General features: G+C 41.8%; 1 protein-coding gene across 12 annotated transcripts in view; it reads left to right on the top strand.

The window, feature by feature from the left end:
* Cadps (calcium dependent secretion activator) overlaps nt 1-22,244 on the top strand; it is a 452,771-nt gene that overhangs the window by 407,907 nt on the left and 22,620 nt on the right. For all 12 annotated transcript variants that reach the window (XM_060390975.1, XM_060390971.1, XM_060390969.1 and 9 more), the window contains 2 exons: nt 647-679; nt 6,891-6,998. In XM_060390975.1, the coding sequence (XP_060246958.1) occupies nt 647-679; nt 6,891-6,998 (141 nt within the window). The remainder of the gene's footprint in view (nt 1-646; nt 680-6,890; nt 6,999-22,244) is intronic.

Here is a 22,244-nt window from a genome sequence, read left to right as displayed (position 1 = left end):
TGCAACCTCGGTCTGAGTGCACACTCTTTGTTCTAGCATTATGCTCTTCACCTAAGAATGACTTCTAGAACCATCTCCTGTACTTTTCATATGGGTTTTCAGAACCTAAAACCAAGAGGCACATAGTAGTAGCCTTGGGACAGCCCCAAAAGTTCTGCTTAAAAAAAAAAAAAACAAAACTTGAGGAAAACCATGCATGTCTTTTAGGCTGAGGGCCTCATCACAGGCCTTCTGCTTCAAAATCTGAACTGTCAGACACCAAGCATAGAAGAGTTAGGGACACTCTGAAGGCAAATTATAAAAGCCCAGGGTACCAGGAATGCTGATACTCTTGATTACTAATATAGACGTGAGCGCCCTCTTTCAGTAAGCCCAGGTCTAGACAGTCACCTCTCCCTGTTTTAAAGGCAGGGAGGACAATGCCAAACTCTTGTGCCAGCTATAGAACCTGAACCAGTAAAACTGCTCATTCTCCCCAAACAGTGATCATGGCTTGGAAAATACTAGAGCATTTTGCATTTTAGTGCCTTTTTGTTTTTCCTGGTCAGCACTGTGTACCGGCTTGTCATCTGAACTCAGATAATGAGAGAGCTGTGAACAGGAAAGACAAACACTTGCCTCATGTCCGACTCTCTTTCCTCCTTAGGTGAAGGCGGCTTCCAAGTACGTGGACGTGCCTGTGAGTATCTGAGCACCCATCACTCTTTGTGATTTAGTTGTTTTTTTGTTTTCCACTTTGGCACTTTTTCCATTTTTGTTTTGGGTTTTGTTTGTGGGTTTTCTTTTATTTGTATTTTGTGACAGGGTCTCACTCTGTATCCCTGATGGCCTAGAATTCCCGATGTAGACAAAGCCGACCTAGAACCTGCTGAGACCCTCCGCAGTTACACCTAGTGCTGGGATTGAAAGCATGTGCCATTTTTCTGCGCTTTGCATCCAACCATGAGTATCTGAGCTTTGTTTTTGTTTGATCGTATCTGTTTCTGTGCTTGGCTTTCATGGTGGGTGCTATCTTCATGCCTTGCCACTAAGCTCTATATTTCTAGTATAGGCTAAGATTCGGACCATGTTTTTCCAATGAAAAAAGGCACAGTTTCCTGTGTTGGAAAAGAAGGACCAGCATGTGGGTTAACCCAGTTCCCACTCGCTTTTGTCCTCTGGTTCCGTATCACTCTAAGTTGTTCTGCTCATCCTGCATGCACGCCTTACAGCCTTGAATTATATATTTCAACAAGAGTTCTGTTATTTTTTAGTTTAAACAAATAAATTCTGAATTTGTTCATTTGGGGGTCAATTCTGCAATTGTTTTAAGGAAAACTTACAAAACTGTTCATAATTAGTACTGGCCTCATTAATGAAGAGAACCCTCAAAGTTCACAGAGAAGGCACTTGAAGTTGCCCAAAATTTACATTTAAATTGAGGTTAAGTACTACACATGAATGCTAAAGTGTGGGATTACCTGAGATAAATCAGAAGACATTTATAGACGGACTTTGCCCTGCCTATTAGCAAAATAAAATTGGAAAGATTTTTAAATATATTCCAATAAAGGGGGGAAGAAAATGATGCTGTTTCTCCATTTCTAACAAAAGAGGTGTGAGTCTATTATAAAATATTAAATTTAGGAGCTTATCTCAACAGTCGCTGAGGGGCTGGTACTGAGCGGTTCTCATTCTGAACGTGGTTAAGTACCCTCCTTGTTCAAATACTTATTTGTGAAAATTTGTTTTTTTCTAAAAGGATTTATATTAACATTTAAATTCATTTCCCCAGGAAGCTAAGTGTGTAATGGTTTACTGGCTTATTTCTCAAAGGAAGACAAAATGGGAAATTGGAGTGCATGTAGCATTAGCATGCATTTTGTTTGTTTAATGAAAGAATGTACAATCAATAATTATGTTTGAATTTATACAATATTTCTCATCAAGGGACCCCAACTCCTTCCTGTGGGCAGGGGAATGGAGAAGAAAAAGGGCTCATAAACCACAAGAACATTTTACTCTTTTAAGCTCCAAAGCACAAACTCTTTCTGTGAAGTCTCTGTCCCTGCTCCCCATCTTTAAAATGAAGATGCTTCACACCTAGGCATGTTACATGCATTAAATAGGGCTATATGTGTGGAACTCACATGGCCCTACCTGGCCCTCATTAGACATTCATGCAGCAAAGGGCATTTCAGGATGTGACAGGGCCCAGAGCAAAGGATGGGTGAATCTGCCGCCTTAGCCCCACCCTCCACTGGGCTTCAGGAGTCTCGGAAATGCAAATGGCTAGCTCCCATCATAGAGAGCTGATGTCTTCTGCTGTTTGATGAATGCCTCAAAGCAGAGAGGCAATCAGGTAGTAAGGGTAGTTCAGGGCCATCTATTCGGGTGAGGCTCAATAAATGAAGAATTTACATTTAACATCAGTATTAACATCGGAACCACATGAGGGTAACATTTTAGAAAAGTCAGAAAAGGTTTAATGTTAGCAGTTTCTTATACCTCAAGCTAATAATTCCACAGGCCAGATCTAGCTTTATTCTGAAGGTGGGATGAAATGGACTCAATACTATTGAGAGTTTCCTATGATAATCATAAAGACACTTGTCAACTGATGGTGCTATACTAGGAACTTGAGGATGTGAAAGAACAGAAATTACTGACAGCAGTAAAGCTCACACTTCAAACTATGCTCTGAAACACTGTCACACTACAAACTGAGCTTAGTTAATGCAGAGGCACATGCTTTGATAGATGAGTAATTATTCTAGTATTAGAAAACAATATGATTAGTAGACCAAACCCATGATTGTACCAATTGTTAATGGCTTAGGAGCGGTGCTACACTTTGAAAGTAAATTGATTAAATGTATACTTTTATGGCCAGTAACAGTATACTAATTATTACAGAAAATAAATACTTCCATAGAAAATTATTTCTCACAACATATATATGTATATGTAGGATTTAGATATAATAAATAATAATTTACCTTTGAAGACAGTCCTGTAAGAGGCCATCATTCCTTTTATCCTGTTCAACCGGAGAGGAAACTGAAGCACCTAGAAAGTTAAACAGTATGCCCAAGGTCACCTGGGAAGAGTCAGGAACCTCATGTTCGTGGTAGAGCCTGTCTGCCCCAGTTCCCAAGAGACAATATGCACAAAATCAGCCTTCCAGTAGTATTCACACCTTGGAAACTGGATAGCAGTACAGATAAGGGAGTTGGTGGGTAAGCTGATAGGTTTGCTGGGTAGATGTGTAGATTTGTTTTTTGTTATTTTGTTTTTGTTTTGTTTTGTTTTGTTTTCTAAAGCATTATTTCACTAGCATGCCACATTTACCTATTTTAGTCACTGGTACACATACCAGAATATACAAGAAGACATGGCAAGAACTTCAGCATTATTTGATGACATTTTCTTAGATTTCCAGCTCTCGTCCCCAGAGGTTCTAATTCAGTGGCTCTGGGTGGAGCCTTTAAAATGTCTTTCTAAAATGTGTTCCCCATTCTTCTGTAAAAGTATGACAACCAGTGGGCAGAGTCAGTAATTCTTGACCTGAAACACCTGAAGGCTTTTGTGTTGTTTTGTTTTTTGTTTGTTTGTTGTTTTCATAAGTATTATTACCTAGGTTGCTCGGCAGACAACTTAAAATAGGTGTCATCTCTATAAGTCTTCACTGGCCCTTTGTTATTTGCATCCAGACTTATAAACCCAAACACAATCCCTTTAAATCATGCTCTTAACTCTTTGTGTTGTAAGGGTTTCTGACAGTTTGAATTTGGTCCCATGTGAGGACACCATGAGTTCATTATCCTGGAGACATTTTGCTTGCTGAGTCCGACTAGCAGAAAGTGGCACTATTCCTAATAACTCAGAACATTTCTTTCTCTTAAATGCAGAGTTTGACCCTTCCTTGCCCAATTGGCATTGATACCAAAGGCTTGCTCATGGTACCAAAGATTAGCGTTTGCATTCCCTGCCTAGAAGGATCTGGTAGGAGCAAGAGAAGACGAAAATGTCCCACTCTACCAAACCCACTGGGGAGCCTTATTTCTAAATTATGTCTTCTGCATGTGGTAGAGTCATTTATGTGCTTTCTAAAGTCTGTGTTATATTCTGCCAGTCTGTCCCAGCCATGTCTAACAGCCACCACCAAAAGGCTGATCCTGCTCTGAAGGCACAGTGCTGATATAATGCCTAACTTATCTCGTGACATCAGTTGTCCAGTCACAGGTGTATTTCAGCTTATAACTAATACCTACAAGTCAGTTTCCTTAGCTGTCAGCAGTTTTGATTGTAGGTGCTTTGATGGGAAGTCTACTTAAACTATATGATATGTCCTTTCTGCAATTTATGCCCCTGCCGTTTTAAACAATGTCCCGATTATAACTGAATCTTTTCTTGGAGACTCATGTTCCCCACCTTGACTACCTGTCTCCAGTGGCTGCATAGTGATTTGCTCCATGCAAGGCCTCCCGGGGTCTAAGGGCAGCTCCCCCTTTCCCCAGTCACCCCAACAGTTTGTGAGAAGGAATGTCTGATGAAGCAGTCTGTCCTCCCCGAATAGCACTCTCTCATTAGCACACCATGCTCAGACAAATTCCTTCTTCCCTCTTCTCCATCCTAGTCTACCAAGAGATGGAAGCCCAACTTGTTTGAATCAGATGTGGTACTCACATCAAAGAGCAGCAGCCATGAGCAGGAGAGAGAGAACTAATTGTGCAGAAACTTCATTTGTATCTCTTTGTTGTCTCCATCAAGTCTCCTTTTCCTTTCTGAGTCTACATTAGAGGCTAATAGTAAAATTTCATATTAAGAGAAGGGAATCATAGTAGTTCAAATTTATATTGCAATGTGTGACTCTCAAGACATTGTTAGATATATTGTTATAGCTGCCAGTCATAATTCTTGAAGGTCAGGTAGGGAGATAGTAATCCCACTCCGTGGCTCTGTAACTATGGCCCATTGATGTTCAAATGGTTCTCATAACTTTCACCTCAGGATGGAGTAATGATACATACAGTGGAGTAGAGAGCTCTAAAAGGGAGGTTACTAGAGGATTTGGTTATTCATTCATAGATGTGTCCATACAATGAATGTTTGCTGAGTACCGACAAGGTACCAGGGATTATTCCTTTGTGCTAATAATTTAATTAAAAATTAATCAAAGTTCTGCTCTAAGAGGAGAAGGCAGATAAAAACCTCGCTGCTAATACAGGACACAGTATCAACCCTTGGTAAACGATGTAGTGATAGATAAAACCATAAATCAATGAAAATCAAACCAAACTGGCTTGATGCCCTTTTGAGGGATTGGAATGAATGTCCTTTTCAGGAAATGAGTTTTACTGAAAGGGAAGGCATGCTGAAGTTCTCAGCATTGCCAAGCGCTATTCCCAACATGGTAAGTCACCAAGAGGTGGCTACATCTGACTTGTACTTCATCTTAGCACTAAGTTGTACCCAGGAAAAGGTATGTTGCAAGTACCCCAGGGAATATATGGATAAATAATAAGAAGTTTCTCAGGTTCCCCAGGTAAAGAGTCCATCCCTCCTAAGAATGCCTTTTGATGTGCAGCTGCTAAAGAAAGAGAAGTAGCCACTTAGAACTGACAGCTACTGCTCCCATCTCATTGGAGAACTGCTGTTGTTTTGTATCATAAAGCCGGTACAATTACAGAACCATCATGGAAACTGCTCCATCCATTTGCTGAAAATTGCTTAGAAGTGTAACATTTGATACTGTGGCTTTGGGGTGTCCCTCATTGTTTTTCAAATTAATACCTTGTCATTGTTTCAGCATGTGTTAAGAAATGTTACTAGCATCCTGGGGGCCAAGCATTGGCCCTTTGCTTGATAATTGTAAGCTTTGTATCAGGGGAAAAAAAATACAGTCCTACTGTTTCCAAACCTCCCTCATTTTCACCCTGGAAATTACACAGAAGTGTTAACTAACTTCAATTTGCAGTGCCTGACAGTCACGTCTTGTAGAGAAATGATACTTTGTGATCTAAGGTAAATCATAGTAATGAAAACCAATCTTTTTAGTTATTAGCAAACATATATCTCTACTGTAGAAATTTAAGGGATTTATGGCAGCTCTCCTAATGACCCATATTACAGTGTTTTAATAGGTTTCTTTGGAGATAACTTTGATTTCTGACATCTCAAACAGTGTACATTCTGGTTTGGTTTTATTTATATGTTATTTTTCACTATAAATCATTTCCTAACTCCTGGATGAACCACCTGCCTACCTCTCCAGAATATCTAATTAATTTAAAAATCAAGCTCCCTTTACCTGTCTTTCTTTCTTTCCTCTCGTTCATTCATTCTTCATTCATTCATTCTTCATTTTCCATCCCTAAAGTTCCAGGTTGACTGAAAGGCAAGGACAAATAGCTGAGTGTCCTGTCTGAGTACAGAAACCACAAACACTCCCCAGATGCTCTCAGGCTGAATTCCCCTCCTGTGAGTCTTGAATTAAAGGGAATAGTTACTGAAATGGGATTTCTCATTTGTTTTACACAGAGAAAGGGATAATAGAAGACAGAGTATGCTTAGATTTTTTTAACAGTAGTTTCTATTTAAAACAAAACCAGGGAATGCCCCTGGACGATCCAGAATTGTGTCTATCAGCTAAGTTTTCTAGGAAAGAGTGAGAAGGAGAGCAATTAAAAGAGAGATGGAGAGAGGGAAAGTCTCTATAAAATTCCATTCCAGTCTTCCGAAAAGCATAAGGGTCTACTATCAATTTCTTCCGGTCCAGAACTGAACAGAAGTGATTATGAAAATAGAAGGAAAGATGCAGGGGCCAAGGAAAGAGGAAAGGTAAGCAGGCTGCCCGGGCACCCTCAGGTCTGAAGAACCCATTTTCATCTTTTCTTGTTTCTTTGCAGAAACCTGGAATGGATGTGGCCGATGCCTACGTGACCTTCGTCCGCCACTCTCAGGATGTCCTGCGTGATAAGGTCAATGAGGAGATGTATATAGAAAGGTTATTTGATGTAAGTAAATGCCTGCTCCTCCTTGCAGCCCAAGGAGGAGACCCTCCAAAATGTGACAAAATAACAGACAGGAGGATAAGTCACATTTTGAGAAAATGGATTGGTCCTGATTCAAAGAGAATCTCTTCCTCTCCCTCTGCCTTAGGCTCTTCTCTGTCATGTCTGTTCTGTACCCACTCCTGGTGTGGCTCTGTGTGAGTCCCAGTCTGTGTGATCTGTGGACGGCACACAGCCTCCCGGCAAGCAGGCACGCTCTGCACAGAGCTGGCGAGGCAGACTCCTTCAACTGGCAAAGACCTTCTTCCATCCCCATTCTCCTTGCAATCTGGCCTTGTGTAAGGGACACGTTCCCATGGGGGATACCGAGGCCAGCGACCCTTACCCTGGGGGCAGTGCCTCCTTGATGCCAGCTGTGGCATGCAGATATGCAATAAGTGTCACATTGCTGTGCCTTGCAATGTGTTAGAACTTCTGTAAGACTAGACATCCCCCATCCTGGGTGTTGCCAAAGGCTTATATGTGAGTCACTTGGTCAGTTTCTTTGGTAATCCATGGTGCTTCCTGTCCATCTACCTACCTCAGTAGCAGTGGGTAAATCCAGTGGAAACCAAATGCGGTGGACTGCCACATCAACTCAAAACAAAACAAAAAATGCAGGCTTCCGTGGGTGAGTGGCTCTCAGGGAGACTTCTTGCCATTGCAAAGTAAGCCACTGAAGTCGAAAGGAGTCTGCAGTGGCCTCAAACCATCTGCCAGTCTAAAGCCAAAGAAGATAGGGTTACCTCAGATAGCCAGATATAGTGCTCCTAATTTCTCCCAAATCTACCTATGTAGAGCTGGCCAGAGTGCACGAGAGCTGGTGCCTCGTCTACTTCAGCCCCGTGAAATGTGCACCCCTCCTGTCCAGGCTTTTGTATTTTTAGTGCCAGCCCAAACATTAATGTTTTGCTCAACTGTGGAACCCTTGTTTCTGTATTTTTCCTGTAATTGTGTTCACCAATTTACGCTGCGTTTTGTATGTTTTTGTCCCGTAGCTAAATGAGCTCATTGTTGGCACCGCTTTCAGATTCTGCAGCTTCTGACTTTCTGTGCTTTGTCCTCCAGCTCACTGGCTTTCCTGGTGTGTTCAAAAGGCTTCTTTCTGTCTTTCTTTGCTTCTGTTCCTTTTCCAATCACCTCTGTTCTGTGCCCCACACCCCTCTCTCTCTCTGCAGCACCTTCCTTTGATAAAACCCTTCTTACTTTTTAATTCCCACTTGTCCTCTCTCAGATTAAAATGGAACTTATCTCTCATGTCAAATGTTTTATCACATTATATCAAGTGGCATGAATTAGAATCAAATAATCTTCCTGTGTACATCTTCTAGCATGACCCACATCCACCGAGAATGCCTCATACATGCATAAAGCTCACCAGTGGGGCCTCCCTCTCTCTGCATGCGTGCCTTTATGAAAGTCCTGAGCCCAGTTTGTCTGGGGGCACTGTTGCCCATCCAATAGGCATTGAAAAAAGACCAGCAGTACCCTCAGGTCTCTGCATAGGGGTGTGGATTCTGCCCATCTCCACTGAATTCAATTCCAAACTACAAATTTTCAAGAAGCTAGTGGATTGCTCTTTTCAATGCCTAGGTTGCCTAGGTTGCCTTTTTTTTTTTTTTTTTTTTTTTTTTTTTTTTTTTTGATCGGTTATCTTCCGGTTTTCAGTTTTGTGGTGTGAGTGTGTGTGTGTGTGTGTGTGTGTATTTCTCTATGAATGAGTGTGTGAATGACTGGTGATCCCTGAAACTTTAAAATAGCTAGTACGGAATCTGATGCTCAATCTGTGATTTAGCCTTGTCTCTTCACTGACATATAATCCGCTTTTTTTATTTTTAATTACAAATGCAAGGAGAAAAATTTGTTTGAAGGTATTCCTGTTGAAAGATGTGAGGCAAATGGTCTTCTGAGGGGCTCTTTGTAAGGGAATTGCAACCAAATCTTCATTTAGAAGTTAAAAGAGAGCCTTAGTCTGGCACAGATGGGGGAAAATGGACTTGCCTAACTAAAAGAACATAAGCGCATTCCAGCCCTCTGGGCTTTAATGTGAATCGATAATTAAAAGAAATATTCCTAAGAATATACTTTGCAGAAGCAAGTTCTGTCTCAGGGTGTATGGGGGGGGGGGTCCTTTCAAAAATTCCCAACTACACCCAGCCTCTTCAAGTAGTCCTCGAGCCAGCATCGATGGCAGCAGTAAATCTCTGAGAAGCCGCCCACACACTCACGCAGTTTCGCTTCACATTGCCCCAATTTTCTTTTCCCAGCACAATCTTCGGTCTCCTCTCCCGAGCATACGATCTTACCATTCTAACCATTTTATGATAACCATTTTATGCACTTCGCCCCAACCTTGGAGCAGGGCCTTTAAAAAAAAAAAAAAAGCTTATTTAGACATGAATTTCTTGCCCACTTACTTGCTTATTCTCTGAATAACCTGGTCCCCTAATTTTTGAAATCTATTGGTGCTAGGCAACCTAACTGTGGTATTAAAAAAAAAAAAAGTTATTGAATCTGTCATGGATTTAAAACATTTGTCATTTAAAAACCCAGAGCTTCTCAAAAGCTTCATTTCCATGCAGCTTCGGTAATTTAATTCAGTACTTACTGTTTTTCTATAATCTAGCGGCAAATCATCAGATTACCAACATGTTTGATTATTTTCGGCTTCTGTTTCCTCAAGCATGGTGTGTATTCTATGCCTACGTGCTCTGTAAAACTCTTGTGCCCGGTGAGATGAACGGTGATGGAAATATCAGCACAAATGGGGTCTCCTGTAACCTGCCATTCCACAGCTCTTAGCACAGTGAGCTAACTCTTGCGACCCCACCGTCTAATGATATGGGTCCTGGGATGGCTTCCTAAACAATTGGCAGAAATCTATTGAAAAATACTTGTTGATCTGAGAGATTTCTTTTCCAAAGTGTTGCATTTTGATAAATGGCAGAAATGAATAATAGCAAATTAGCATTTGGAATGAAGAGAGAAGTATATATCTCTGCGACTGTTTACTGTTTGGGGCTTGTTGGTTCTGACTGCCGTGTCTCTCCCTGGTTGTCTGTTCCCGCTGGCATCTGTCATTTTAGAAGCGTGTTCTGATGGTCCTTGTGCTTTAACTGTGTTTCAAGTCTTAGCTTTATTTACCTGATAAATCCCTCGAGTTCCCGTTGGTTGGTCCGGTTTCTTTTTCCCCTCTCTGTTACTGTGTGCGCTTACAGGAAGGCTGGGTGGCTTTTAATAGATGTTTGCCTATGAGTATATTGTGGATCCTAGCTGGTCATTTATTGGCTTATTCTATGTTTTAACAAGGTCCCTATCTGGTGATTTCTGAGCTGTTTTGTTTTTTGTTTTTTTTTTTTTTTCTTTATCCCTCTGCCTCATCATTGTACTTTTGGCTGGAGGAGGATGCTTGTGGGGGATTATCAGAACAGCATTTGGGGCTCTGTATTTGATGTTCCACTTTTTTATCTATTTTATTATGTAACTTAAGAACAGACTTTCCAAATTCATCTCCACTGTGTTTTTTAAAAATCAAGCATTCTGTACGTTTTGTTGAGAAGTGAATTTAGATATAATATTCCCTAACCAGACGTTTTTCTGCAGTGAAAGTTTCCCTGTTTAGTAACATAATTAGTTTATATATTCCTTTCATAAAATACCAACAGTGTTTGTTTAATAGCATATCTTTAAGATGGACTTCACCAGTCCAAAATAATGTTCTGATGAGAAAGAAATCCCAAGCCATTCACCATGGTATTTTAGATGTACAAATGAACAATTTTTATCTGCTTTTTTTATTTTTCAGGAAAAAAAATCAAGTACAATTATACAGTTTTCATTTGCTGGAAATAATATTTTAATATTTAGAAACAAAATAGTCAGGCATTTAAATCAAGTGAATATCATAATGTGTGTAACCGTGGATTTAAATCTTATCAATGGAGCTGAATTTTTAAAGAAAAATTGCATCACTCTAAGATTCAAGAGGAAGCTTTGCCTCCTTGTCAATTATTGATGTGTTATAAAGAAAACAAAAAGACACGTATTGCAATAAGCTCCATGTTCTGAAAGTAGCAGCTAAAGAAGGGTGCTCAGGCTGGAGGCATAGCTTGAAGCGAGCCGTCTCCAGTTGGAGTGTCCGTAAATCATGCAGATGGCTTTTCCTCCTTCTCTGATGATTAATTCAACATCTCCCTCAAAACAAAACAAAACCAAAAAAAAAAAAGAAGAAGAAGAAAAGAAAAGAAAAAAAACATCCTTTCTGAAATTAGACATCAGATCATTAAGAGAAGCACCTAAGATTTCAAGGTCTAAACAAAAATTAATTTATTTTCTTTCCTCCTTGTACTTCTTGAAGACACAGGCTGAGAAGAAAATCGGGATTAAAAGAGATGTGCTTAGGGTGAATTCATCTGCTTAAACCTCACAGGCTCAGGGATGAGTGATTAAAAAGCCATCTCAAACTTGGCCGCAGTCCACACTGGTGGTAATGCCGCGCCCGTTGCAGCTTTCTTCTGCGGGCCCGTGTCACTGTGAACTGGGCCCGGGAACATTTGACTAGAGATGATACATGGATTATCTAGGTCAATTATACACTTAATCTGCCTTCTAGGGGATTAAGCATTTACAGATAGACTCTGCATTTGGCTTCTCCCTGGCAGTTATCAGATCAGGAAAAGGCCCCTTATCACACAGCCTTGTAAGAGCTTAATCAGGCAGTGTGGACAGATTCAGGGGGATATGCTGCCTGGCATTCTCTGCCTTGCACAGATTTCGATTTGCTGTTCCATTTTCAAATCGAGTATTTGTTCACTTTATGTGGCAGCACAATAATTGGGTGTGAATATTTGTCTCCACAGCGGTAATTTGAAACGTGAACCCTCTGCCTATTAAAACATGCTTGCTGGGTTTATATACGAATCCACTGATAACCTTGCTTTAATAGCCTTATTAAATTATAAGGGCCTGTATGCGTGAATACATATCAATCAAAATAGGAACCATGCCGCTCCAGGAAGCAAGGACTGCAGACAGGCTACAAGGAGAACGTTATGTTACTAAATGCGTAAAGTATGCCACCAACTTCCAGGTGAGGGAAAGTGCTTAGAAAGCAGGCAGGGGGAGAGGTGGGCAGGGTTTACCGATTCAGTAGGCTGCAGTTCTTGAGGTCTGACTGGAGAAAATCTGGGTGTGGGACAGGCTGGCCACTGGGAGGGTGAGCTCTCTCTGCTGTTAGCAGGAGTCACCACTGTGAATGCTCTGCATGGGAGTTCCAATGTGATGATAATAGGCCCGGCCCCTGGGCCTTCGGGCCTAATCTGCATGGTTTTAGACAGGTGCTTAATCTCTCGGAGCCTTGGCTGATTCACCTAGGTAACAGGGATGGTAATAAGCAGGACCTTCCTCAGGGCGTTGTCAGGAGGGTGAGTTGCCCTGTCCGCAGTGCAGCCTCGGGACGGAAGGAAGGAAGCATTCGGTAAGTGTTAGCTACCACCCTCACTGTTCTCATCTTCAACACTGAAATGAAAACCCTTTTCCCGGCTGGTTTGTCTTGCTAAACAAAACTCCATACCTGTTCAGAGGAGTGCGAGCAGCTCTCTGTTCTTTCAGATATTAACCCCAAGTTTGCTTATATTCCTTGCTGTGTATTAGCCTGGTTCTTTCTTAGTTTTGCTGAAACATATTTCGGCAGCAGGCACAATAGTGATGATGGAGAAGGATGTTTAGAAGTACACCAGAATGGGATTGAGGCCTCGGGGTTGCCTCTCTAAGCTCAGTCCGGTCCCCATCCCTGGTAAACAAACTGGCTTCCTAGAGTTGCTGTAACAGTTTAAAATCCAACTTCTTGTTGGTGCTGGCCTCTGAACTAGAGCTTTGAATATACTGGGCAAGTGCCCCACCACTGAGCTGCATCCCCAGCCTTGAGCAAACTTTCACATTATCTCAGTAGCACCATCTCTCAAATCCTCTTGTTCAATCAGGTGATTTAGAAATGAGCTGGTGTTAACCTTATCTACAAAACTGTGGTGAATTAGCAGCGCAGAACTGGCCCCCCAGCCTTCGGGAAGGTTGTTTTAGCAGAGAACTGAGAAAGGAGTGTTGAATACCTAATTGTTAGAATACAGTATGTATACACTGTAAACATTCAGAAAGCACAGCCAGACTAAGAACATGGAGATGTTATGTTCCCAAAACCCAGGGATGGCCAACTGGATATTCATTCTTCTAATTTTTCCTAATTAGATTCATTATGTGCATTTTTCCAAACGAAGTAAGCAAAACTTGCTGTGCTTAAATTGACAATCTCTGAGTTCTATGCCAGTACATGTTCACCTAATATGCTGTCAGTATTCAGAATTCCCCACTTGTCCCCCCAATATTCTTTGTAAGAAGTTTGTGTGAACCAGGATCCAATGCCAAGCAGCATGTGCGGGCAAGGCTGTGATGTCACATACATTTCTTTTCAACCAGCACTGGCCCTCTTTCCATGCTCCTGACTTGGTAGAGGGACCACTGTGCCAAGTGCTATGCAGACTGGAGGAGTTTATTACCATCTAAACATAGAACTGATTTGTTGAGGGGGAAAAAAATCAAGCTGAATTCAACCAAGTAGTTCTTTTAAACATAATTAGTAACTTAGCAGAAACCAGGTTTTTTTTTTTAAAGCTGTTCTCTGCATATAAGGAGAATCTTTGAAGCTAGTTTTAAAAGTGAGGGAGCCAAATTGCAAGATAGCTACAAAGGCCACCATCTAAGTCAACCAGGTCACTCGCACAGGGGCCTGTATTTTATAGAACACATACCTGCACTTGGGCTGGATGAATGAATCTGTGGAGATGGCATGGCAATTCTGTGGTAATTCCAGCAAGTGTGCATACACGCATGTTGGAGACCAGAGGTTGGTATCCAATGTATTCTATAAGGGCTCACCTCTTTTTCTTTAAGACATGGTGTCCCGTGAACCTGCAGCTCTCCAACTGAGCTAAACTGCTAGCCAGTGAGCCTCAGAGGCTCTCCCCTTTCTGCCCCCACCCTTGGAAATAAGGGCTCAAATCAGTCACACCACATGCAGCCTTTTACGTGGCTTCTGGGGTTGAACTCACTTGAATGAGAGCAAGCATTTTAGCAACTGAGCTCTCTCCCCCATCCCATGGCCCACTGTCCCTTACATCATGGTGACTACTTGACTGAAGTAGGGAACTGGTACGTTTGATGTAGATGAGCTCACATACCATTAGGAGTGCCTCTTAGCTAATTCTCTGAGGTTATCAGCCTGAAATGAAGCCTTTATGTCAGGCTGAGGTTGTACTTTTCCATACTTTTCAGATCACATTTAAATTGAACTGTGATCTCTTTAATCCTCAACTACAAGGCCAAAGATGCACCCTTTTACTAGGCCATCCTATAGAGCCTATGTGATTCTATATGTCCAAACTGGAAAATAGATCCATAGTCCCACCAAGAAAGGAGATACAGTTGATTCTTTCACTTGTTGTACCTGGCTTTGAGTCCCCAAATAAATTCTGGTGTCTAAAACATGACGTGAGCCATGCATTAGGGACTTAGAAGGGACAAGCTTTTCAGGAAGGATACAAGAGGAGGCAGAGAGTAGGAAATGAGAGGAGAGGTGCATACACCTCTCTCCTTGATTGGTAATTTATTTTACCTGTTGCATGAAGACACGTGTAACACGTGTACATGAAGGGAGATGATATGTGGATATATATAATATCTACTATAAAAAAACAGAATGCGGACATATGTACATCTAGCTATCTTTAAGGGAGGTGAGTTATTATAGCTAAAAAATATATAGTAACCATACATATTTAAATTATGAAAACAATCTCAGTTCATCTTTAAAAATTCTACCCTCTCAGATATTAAAAAACTCAGTGACTTCAAGTTTTCTTTACCTCTCATTACATACATCTGTTTTGCACAGATTTGGTTGTGTTTACTGCACTTCTTGCAATATGTGTAGTTTGAAGCAGGTCTTTAGCTAATAGAGTAAACCTCTACTGGTAGGCGCTTCTCTCTCTCTCTCTCTCTCTCTCTCTCTCTCTCTCTCTCTCTCTCTCCTTTCTCTCTCTCCTTCTGATCGAAGTGAGCTCCACTAAGATGAGAGGTGAAAGGAGAAGGAAGGAAGGAAGGAAGGAAGGAGGATGTTTTTGATGTTTTTGTACCCTGTTGCAATTGATTGTTTATGCAAATGTAAGTAAGTCACCTCTTACATTGTGACTTCTACAATGCACAATAACAAGAAATAATAGTTATTCTCCCATGCTGGGAGGCTTGAGGTTTCAGGAGCCTTGCACTTAGAAAAGACAGGGTGGGGGAGCATTACTAGATTCAGCTTAATTAGATAAAATGGGAGATAGCAGACCTATCTACTTCCTTCTTAGGCCATCCATTAAAAAAAAATTGTGTGTGCTCTGGGGCAAGTAAATCTTTTATAAAAACGAGGCTTTAATTTTCTCTGGAGCCCGTGTGCTACAAAGAGTTTAACCGATTGTCTTTATGAGAGCAGCTTTCTCTCTTCCAGAAGACATTTGGTGAAGACAGTTAATTTGTTTTCTTTTCCAAAGGAGAATGTTCCCTTAATCATGCTAAGAAACCAGGCTGGTTGCTCTGTTACATTAGGGTCACAGTATCCGTGTTAACGTGACCTGAACAATACTTTCGTAGGTTTCTTCAATTTTCTTAGAGCAGATTTGTGGCATGGAAGCTAGACATTCCACTCCTAAGCATGCTACTCATATATGCAACTGCACATGTACATATATGCACACAGCATACACACACACACGCATACTTTCACACACACACGCGCACACACAAACACATGGAGTAGCCAAGGCACATACTGCGGAATGAATCTGCCTTGTGGAATCACCACATTCTGTTGCAACAGACAAGATATATTAAGTTACTATTTCTCTTCGGTTAACTGGGAGTTACTTTTCTCTCTGCAGCCTCCATAAAGGAGAGGATTTTGTTTCAAAGTTTTACTGTCAGGCCCCAAGTCAGACTCATTGCTCAAATCTTGCTGTGTTTTATTATTCTTTCTTTGTTTGGGGGTGTTGCTTGGGGATTTTGTGAGGCAGTATCTCTGTGTTGCCCTGGCTGGCCTGGAACTTGCATAGAATCGGCTGGCCTCTAAGCTGCAGCCATTCTTCTGCCTCTGCCTTCTAAGTTCTGGGATTATATAGCGCAAACATGAGCCGCCAAACCTGTTCTCTAATGTGTCTTGTCCTTAGTGATAGAATATAAAACATCATCTCCAGGTTCCTGGCATCCAAAGTAGAGTCCATAGTCCCCAACATCAGCATCACTGGGGCATTATAGAAGCTGCATGATCTTAGTTTTAGGTCCAGCTTCACTCACCCAGGATCCTCTGACATTTCAAATACAAGCCAAAGTTCAAAAGACACATACACAATAAAAAAAATTTAAAGATATTAAAGTAACTTTGCAGTCCAGTATAAGATGCATAGAGAACACACACACACACACACACACACACATGCACACACACGGCTTGTAAACCAACACTTACCAACCAACACTTATTTTTTACTTATAATGCCTCTCATGGGTTCTGTTCTGTCTTTCAAAAGTAGTGATAACAAATTTTCACTTGAACAGGTGACAACCGTCAGTTTCTAAGACATTATTTAGAACAAGATTTCTCATACTTGGCCATATTGACATTTTGAGCTATGTAACTCTTTGTTGTGGGAGCTGGTCTATGTTGTAAAGGATGGAGTCACATTCCTGACTTCTGCTTGAGATGCCAGCAGCAACCACCATCCCCTAAATTGTGACAACAGATGTCTCCAGGTAGGACCACATTTCCCCTCAGGGAAAAATCAATGATGCTTGTGAACCGCTGATGTGGAAGGAAAGAGGTCACTACAGAATGACCTCTCAGAGGAAGGTCAGCCTTCCTCTGTCCATATCACACGACCCTCTGCAACCCCTCTATTCATATGAACTGATCAGTGTGATGTGGTGATGAGAACAACAATGAGGTGATTTCTTGTTAGAATACCTACTCAAGAAGTCCATTGTCCACCCAGAAGTTATTGCAAGAATCTGTGCTGTGCTACAAGACACATTAGACTTAAGGAACTTAAAGTGATGATAGGAAGAGCTTGTGAGATAGCTCAGACTCTCTGTGACCTCTCTCACTAGCTTTTTGTAGAACGGTCTTCTAAGTTGTCAGAAAAAGGGGCTGAAGCAGTATGTTAGGGCACCAAAATGGTTTATTCAATGGCGTCTCTTTCCATTTTAAAATTATATAGGGACCTTGAATAGGAACGGAAAAGAAAAGAAGGAAAAAAGAAAGAGAGAGAGAGAGAGAGAAAGGAAGAAAGGAAGGAAGGAAGGAAGGAAGGAAGGAAGGAAGGAAGGAAGGAAGGAAGGAAGGAAGGAAAAATAAAATGGTTGGGTTGTAGCACACGCCTTCAGTCCTAGCACTCTGGAGGCAGAGGCAGTTGGATCTCTGAGTTTGAGGCCAGCCTGTCTACAAAGTGAGTTCCAGTACAGCCAGGGCTACACACTGAAATCTGTCTCAAAAACCAAAAAACCAAACAAAACAAAAATGACTGTTTCTATCAGGTTGCATTTTGAACTTTTTCTCATGTCTAAAACCCAAATGGAAGTCTCAACTCACATCCATCATTCACACCAAATTCCCAGTTCAGAAGAGAATGCTTCTCAGCCAACTGTTCTGCTAAATTCCTGCCAAGTTGACTCCAAGTCCAGTTAGTGGAATTTGAGGGTTCACCCACAGCAGGAAGTGTCCCATGTCGATCTACTCCAAGGGCGGTGTCACTCGCCATCTTGAATTGCCTTGTCTGTCTTTGGCAGAATTTTCACTGTGACTATCCTTGGACTAAAGCCAGTCATGACAACAAAATTGTAGGTCTAATCCAAGATGGGGTTATTATTAATTACTGGATCTATGTGCCAACCATGGAAGAGAGACCCCTCTCATTAACTTCATACAGATAAAAAATAAAGTAAAATAAACGGGGCCTCATGTAGCTCCGACTGGCTTTGAACTCACCATTTAGCTGATAATGACCCTGAATTCTGCCTCCATCTCCTGACAAGCACCCAAGCACCCTACCAACTAAGTACATCTCAGACTCCTAAAACCCATTAAAAAAAAAAAAACAAATAAGATGTAAAATCAGCAAAGTCAGAAGCCTGTGAGATGGCTCAGCTGATCAAGGTGACTGCTGCAAAGCCTGGGAACCTTGGTTCAGCCCCTACAAGCCACACTGTAGAAGGAGAAAACCCATTCCTACCGTCCTGTGGCCCCAACACTGTGTCAAGTGCACACAAGCATGAGCACACGTGCACACAATAAATGAAAAAGAAAGATCAGCAATGTTAAACGCATTGTCTTCTAATGAAATGCATTAAATCACCTTTTAGGGAAATCTCCTTTCTTTATGTTCAGAAAATATATCTTTGACCTAGGAACTCATCCCAAGATGGAGAAATCCTAGCTCTTAAGGCTTCTTCTCTAAGGAGGTCTAAGTCAGAATTTCCTTCTGGTGTGAGTTAGCTCTACAGAGCACAGTTGGCCATATCTGGAGACATTTTCTACTGTCTCACCTTGGAGTTTGGGAATGTAATGGTTTGTTGTGGCCAGAGGTCAGAGGTCAGAGGTCAGAGCCGCAGCTAAACATCTGTGCTTCTCACAGCATAACCTCACTCTCAATACAAAATTACCCCGCAAAGGGTCCACAGTGCAGTGACTGACTGACTGAATAAATAAATAAATAAATAGATAGATAAATAAATAAATAAATAAAATCTTCTCTGAATGATGCCTCCACCCACACAAATCCTTTGTCCTCATAACGTGGACTGTTGGAGTTTTGAGTTGACATAAATCATTAGCTATCTCCGGCCATTTCATCAGCAAAGGGCTCTAGAGACTCTGAAGAGCACTTTACCTGGCAGATAGCTCACAAACTTGTCTCAAAAGTCCTTTTGTCAAGCTTCATGATAAACCATCTTTTTGGAGACTAAAAAATAAACACCAAGGAGTCATTAGCACCTAATTTTCACAGCTTGAACTCAGCACCCGCTCATGTGCGGTTCCCATGGAGCTCCGTGCGTGCACAGCAACTCAGATGCTCTGAGTCCCAGGCTCGGTGCCCTTCTATCACATCTGGGAGGAGCTGGCCCCCTTCTATCACATCTGGGAGGAGCTGGCCCCCTTCTATCACAAAGGCACTGAGAACACAAACTTTACAGTTCTGGTCCTTCCCCAGGCCCGTTTCCTCTTCTGTAAAAATGTGGACCACAGAAGGCTCAGAGCCTGAGCTATACATCTCTGCAAGCCTAGGACTGGGAGCAGAGGCCAAAACATCAAACAAGGAAGCATTGTTTTGTTTGGATTGTCTTTGACGCCCTAACTCTGTGACTTTTCAGTTTTTTCTGTTTATTTTCATTTTGGGGGAGACAGGATATCACCATTTAAATTTAGATGAGCCTAACCTTGCCTCCACTTCTCAAGCGCCGGAATGACAAGTGTGTCCCAGCACACCCAGCCCAGAACTGTATCCTTATTAGCACTATAAACTTGCCTTTAGAGAAAAGTGTGTATGCATGTATGTGCAAGTGTTCACGCGTACAAGTGTCCATATGTGTGTGTTCATGAGCACATCGGGGGTGAAGGTCAAACTTGCACATCAGTCCTCACACTTAGGCCCTCATGCTCATACAACAAGCAGTTTGGTGGCTGAGCTATCTCCTCAAGCTGTTTTGTGAGCAAGTCTCTCAGAACGTGCACAGGGCTAGCTTCACTGAGTCATGGTGGCTCTGGCCGAGGATGTGGGTAGCTGCTCTGCAGGAACTGACTGTTCCCTTAACCCAAAGCCCTAACTCTCTAGTTAATATGCAGTGTTTTGTAGCGAGCCAGAACTGGGCATTAGACTGCCTTATATAGTTCCCATTTTAGCAACGCTCTCTATCAGCTCTCTACTGAATATTGTGTGTCCATGAATCTAAGACTCATGGGGTGAGGGATCAGTTTTGAGAGTGAGTTCTAAGGGTTGAATCTGGCCAAGAATAGCTAGCTTTGAGAATCAGTTCTCTATCACTGGGGACTTTGTCCCCCAGCATGTATTGGCTAGTATGGGGCAGGGGTGCTACTGCCCTCTACTGGGAAGATGGTAAAAGTCCTACACTGCACAGCCTCCCACACTCCCTACTACAGCCCAGAGAACAGGGTTTATCTACCCAAAAAGCAACAGGTCTGGAGCTAAGGGATCTAGATATTTTTTTGGGTAAAAGATAACCAAAGGGCCTGTTCATTTCTAATTGTTGTTCATCCTATCCATACCTTGTCTTCTACTAGACAACTTCTTATCTTTTTTTTCCCTGTAGCAAATATTGGGAAGAGATACCACGTACCATTATTTTCATTTCAAGAAAGGAAATCCAAGGTCCAGAATTAGCTTAATCAGAGCCCCGGAAGCTTAAAGTTAGATCCCTTGCCTCGAATCAAGGGATATTTGGTCTCAGCCCTGGAGCCACCAAGGTAGACTGCTTCATCCATGCCATCTTCAGGTGACAGCATAGACAACCAATCCTTCAGCACTTGTTTGTTAGATGGGTACTCAAACGCCCCATCTAAGACCTGCTTCCAGTATCTTGTGTCCTCTTTCAAGTCTATTTTTCCATTCTATTTCCAACCCTAACTTGAAAACAGTCATTCAGCCTTTCAGAGATATAATTATTGATTTTTCTACAGTCCTCACTTGAATTCAAAAATGCAGTGTTCTGGTTAATTTAGTGGGAAATAAAATTAGCTCATTTGTTTGTTTGTTTGCTGTGAAAGTGCATACATGTGAAAACTGGAGGACAATTTATAAATGTCCGTTCTTTCCTTCCACTGTGTTCCAGGACCTGTGGTTTGGTGGCAAGAACCTTTGCTCTCTGAGCCACCTCACCAACCTCCACTTGCTGTTTTTAGTTACTTAAAGGTTCCTTGGAAAGCCTTTCCTTATTCAAGCACTTTCAAAACACTTCCTAAAATGTCTTCATTCTGGTTGCTACCATCCTGTGCATCTGAGGCAGGGCTGACCTTTTCTGGCTTACACTCACTTATGAGTCCGAGTTTCTCATACTTGACCCCAGGCATCACTCTCCAATCGTGAGGATGTACAAGGAGTGCACTTCCCAGAACAGTGCTGCTAGGAGGCCCCTGGATCTGAACACGGCGCTCTTCCTCACACCATAGGTGCCTTAGCAAGACCAGTCTCAAATGTTAAGGCACACTCTCAATACTTCTTATTCGCTCTCCAGAGGGACGTTGAAGGAGAGGGTAGAAAGGGGCAGGTTTTTCCTAAAAGATCAAGTGAATGAAGGGGAAAGATTCCAATTAATTAAAAGTTCCATGATGACATTACTTAGAGTTTTTTTTTTTCATGTGCATTTTCTTGATGGTATGTTAGAAATAACATACTATTTGTTAAAGATATTATTTCTTTACCTTCTCCTAAGAGCTCTAGAGGGAGGTCCCTTCATGAGCTCTTCATTACAGATAATTTGCATTTTATTAAAGCCAAGTACTTACTGGGTGCTTAGCTCTGTACTACATCCTAGTCTGGGCACTTGAATGCATTTGATTCCCAAGTGACTTTCTTGTGCAATTGGTTCCTCAAACTTAGACACCCGGGAAGTGGTCTATCCTAAACCGGACATCTTCCTTTCTGACCCAAAGAGATATGACACCTAATAGCTATGGTGTCTTACGGAAAAAGGAAATGAGAAGAATAGAAAATAAATAAATAAAGAGGACAGACAAGGTGGATCTTACCACTTGGTAATGTGAGATTGCTCCCTGAAGCCCACAGAAAGGTGAAGATAAGCATCTCCACAGCATTGCCCTCTGACCCCAACACACGCACTGTAGCACATATCCACACACTAATAATAGCAACAATAGCAATAAATCATATTTTGAAAAGGAAAAGCTCCACATCCTAATATGTGCTCTCCACCCCCTCAAAGCCTCCATTCTGCCAATTGTTTGTCCTGCATTCATCCACTAGGGTTCTTACCAGAAGAGTCACTGCTTCCTACGCCGTGTCACAGGAGTGCACAGAAAGAAATAGCGATTTAGTGACCCTCTAGGAAGTCATGGCATGTTAGTCATGGTTTGTCTGCAACAATAGTGAG

Source organism: Meriones unguiculatus, chromosome 9 (genome assembly GCF_030254825.1).
Source record: "Meriones unguiculatus strain TT.TT164.6M chromosome 9, Bangor_MerUng_6.1, whole genome shotgun sequence".
NCBI lineage: Eukaryota > Metazoa > Chordata > Mammalia > Rodentia > Muridae > Meriones > Meriones unguiculatus.
Note: the sequence above shows the minus strand (reverse complement) of the source record. Positions and strands in the feature narration are given on the sequence as shown.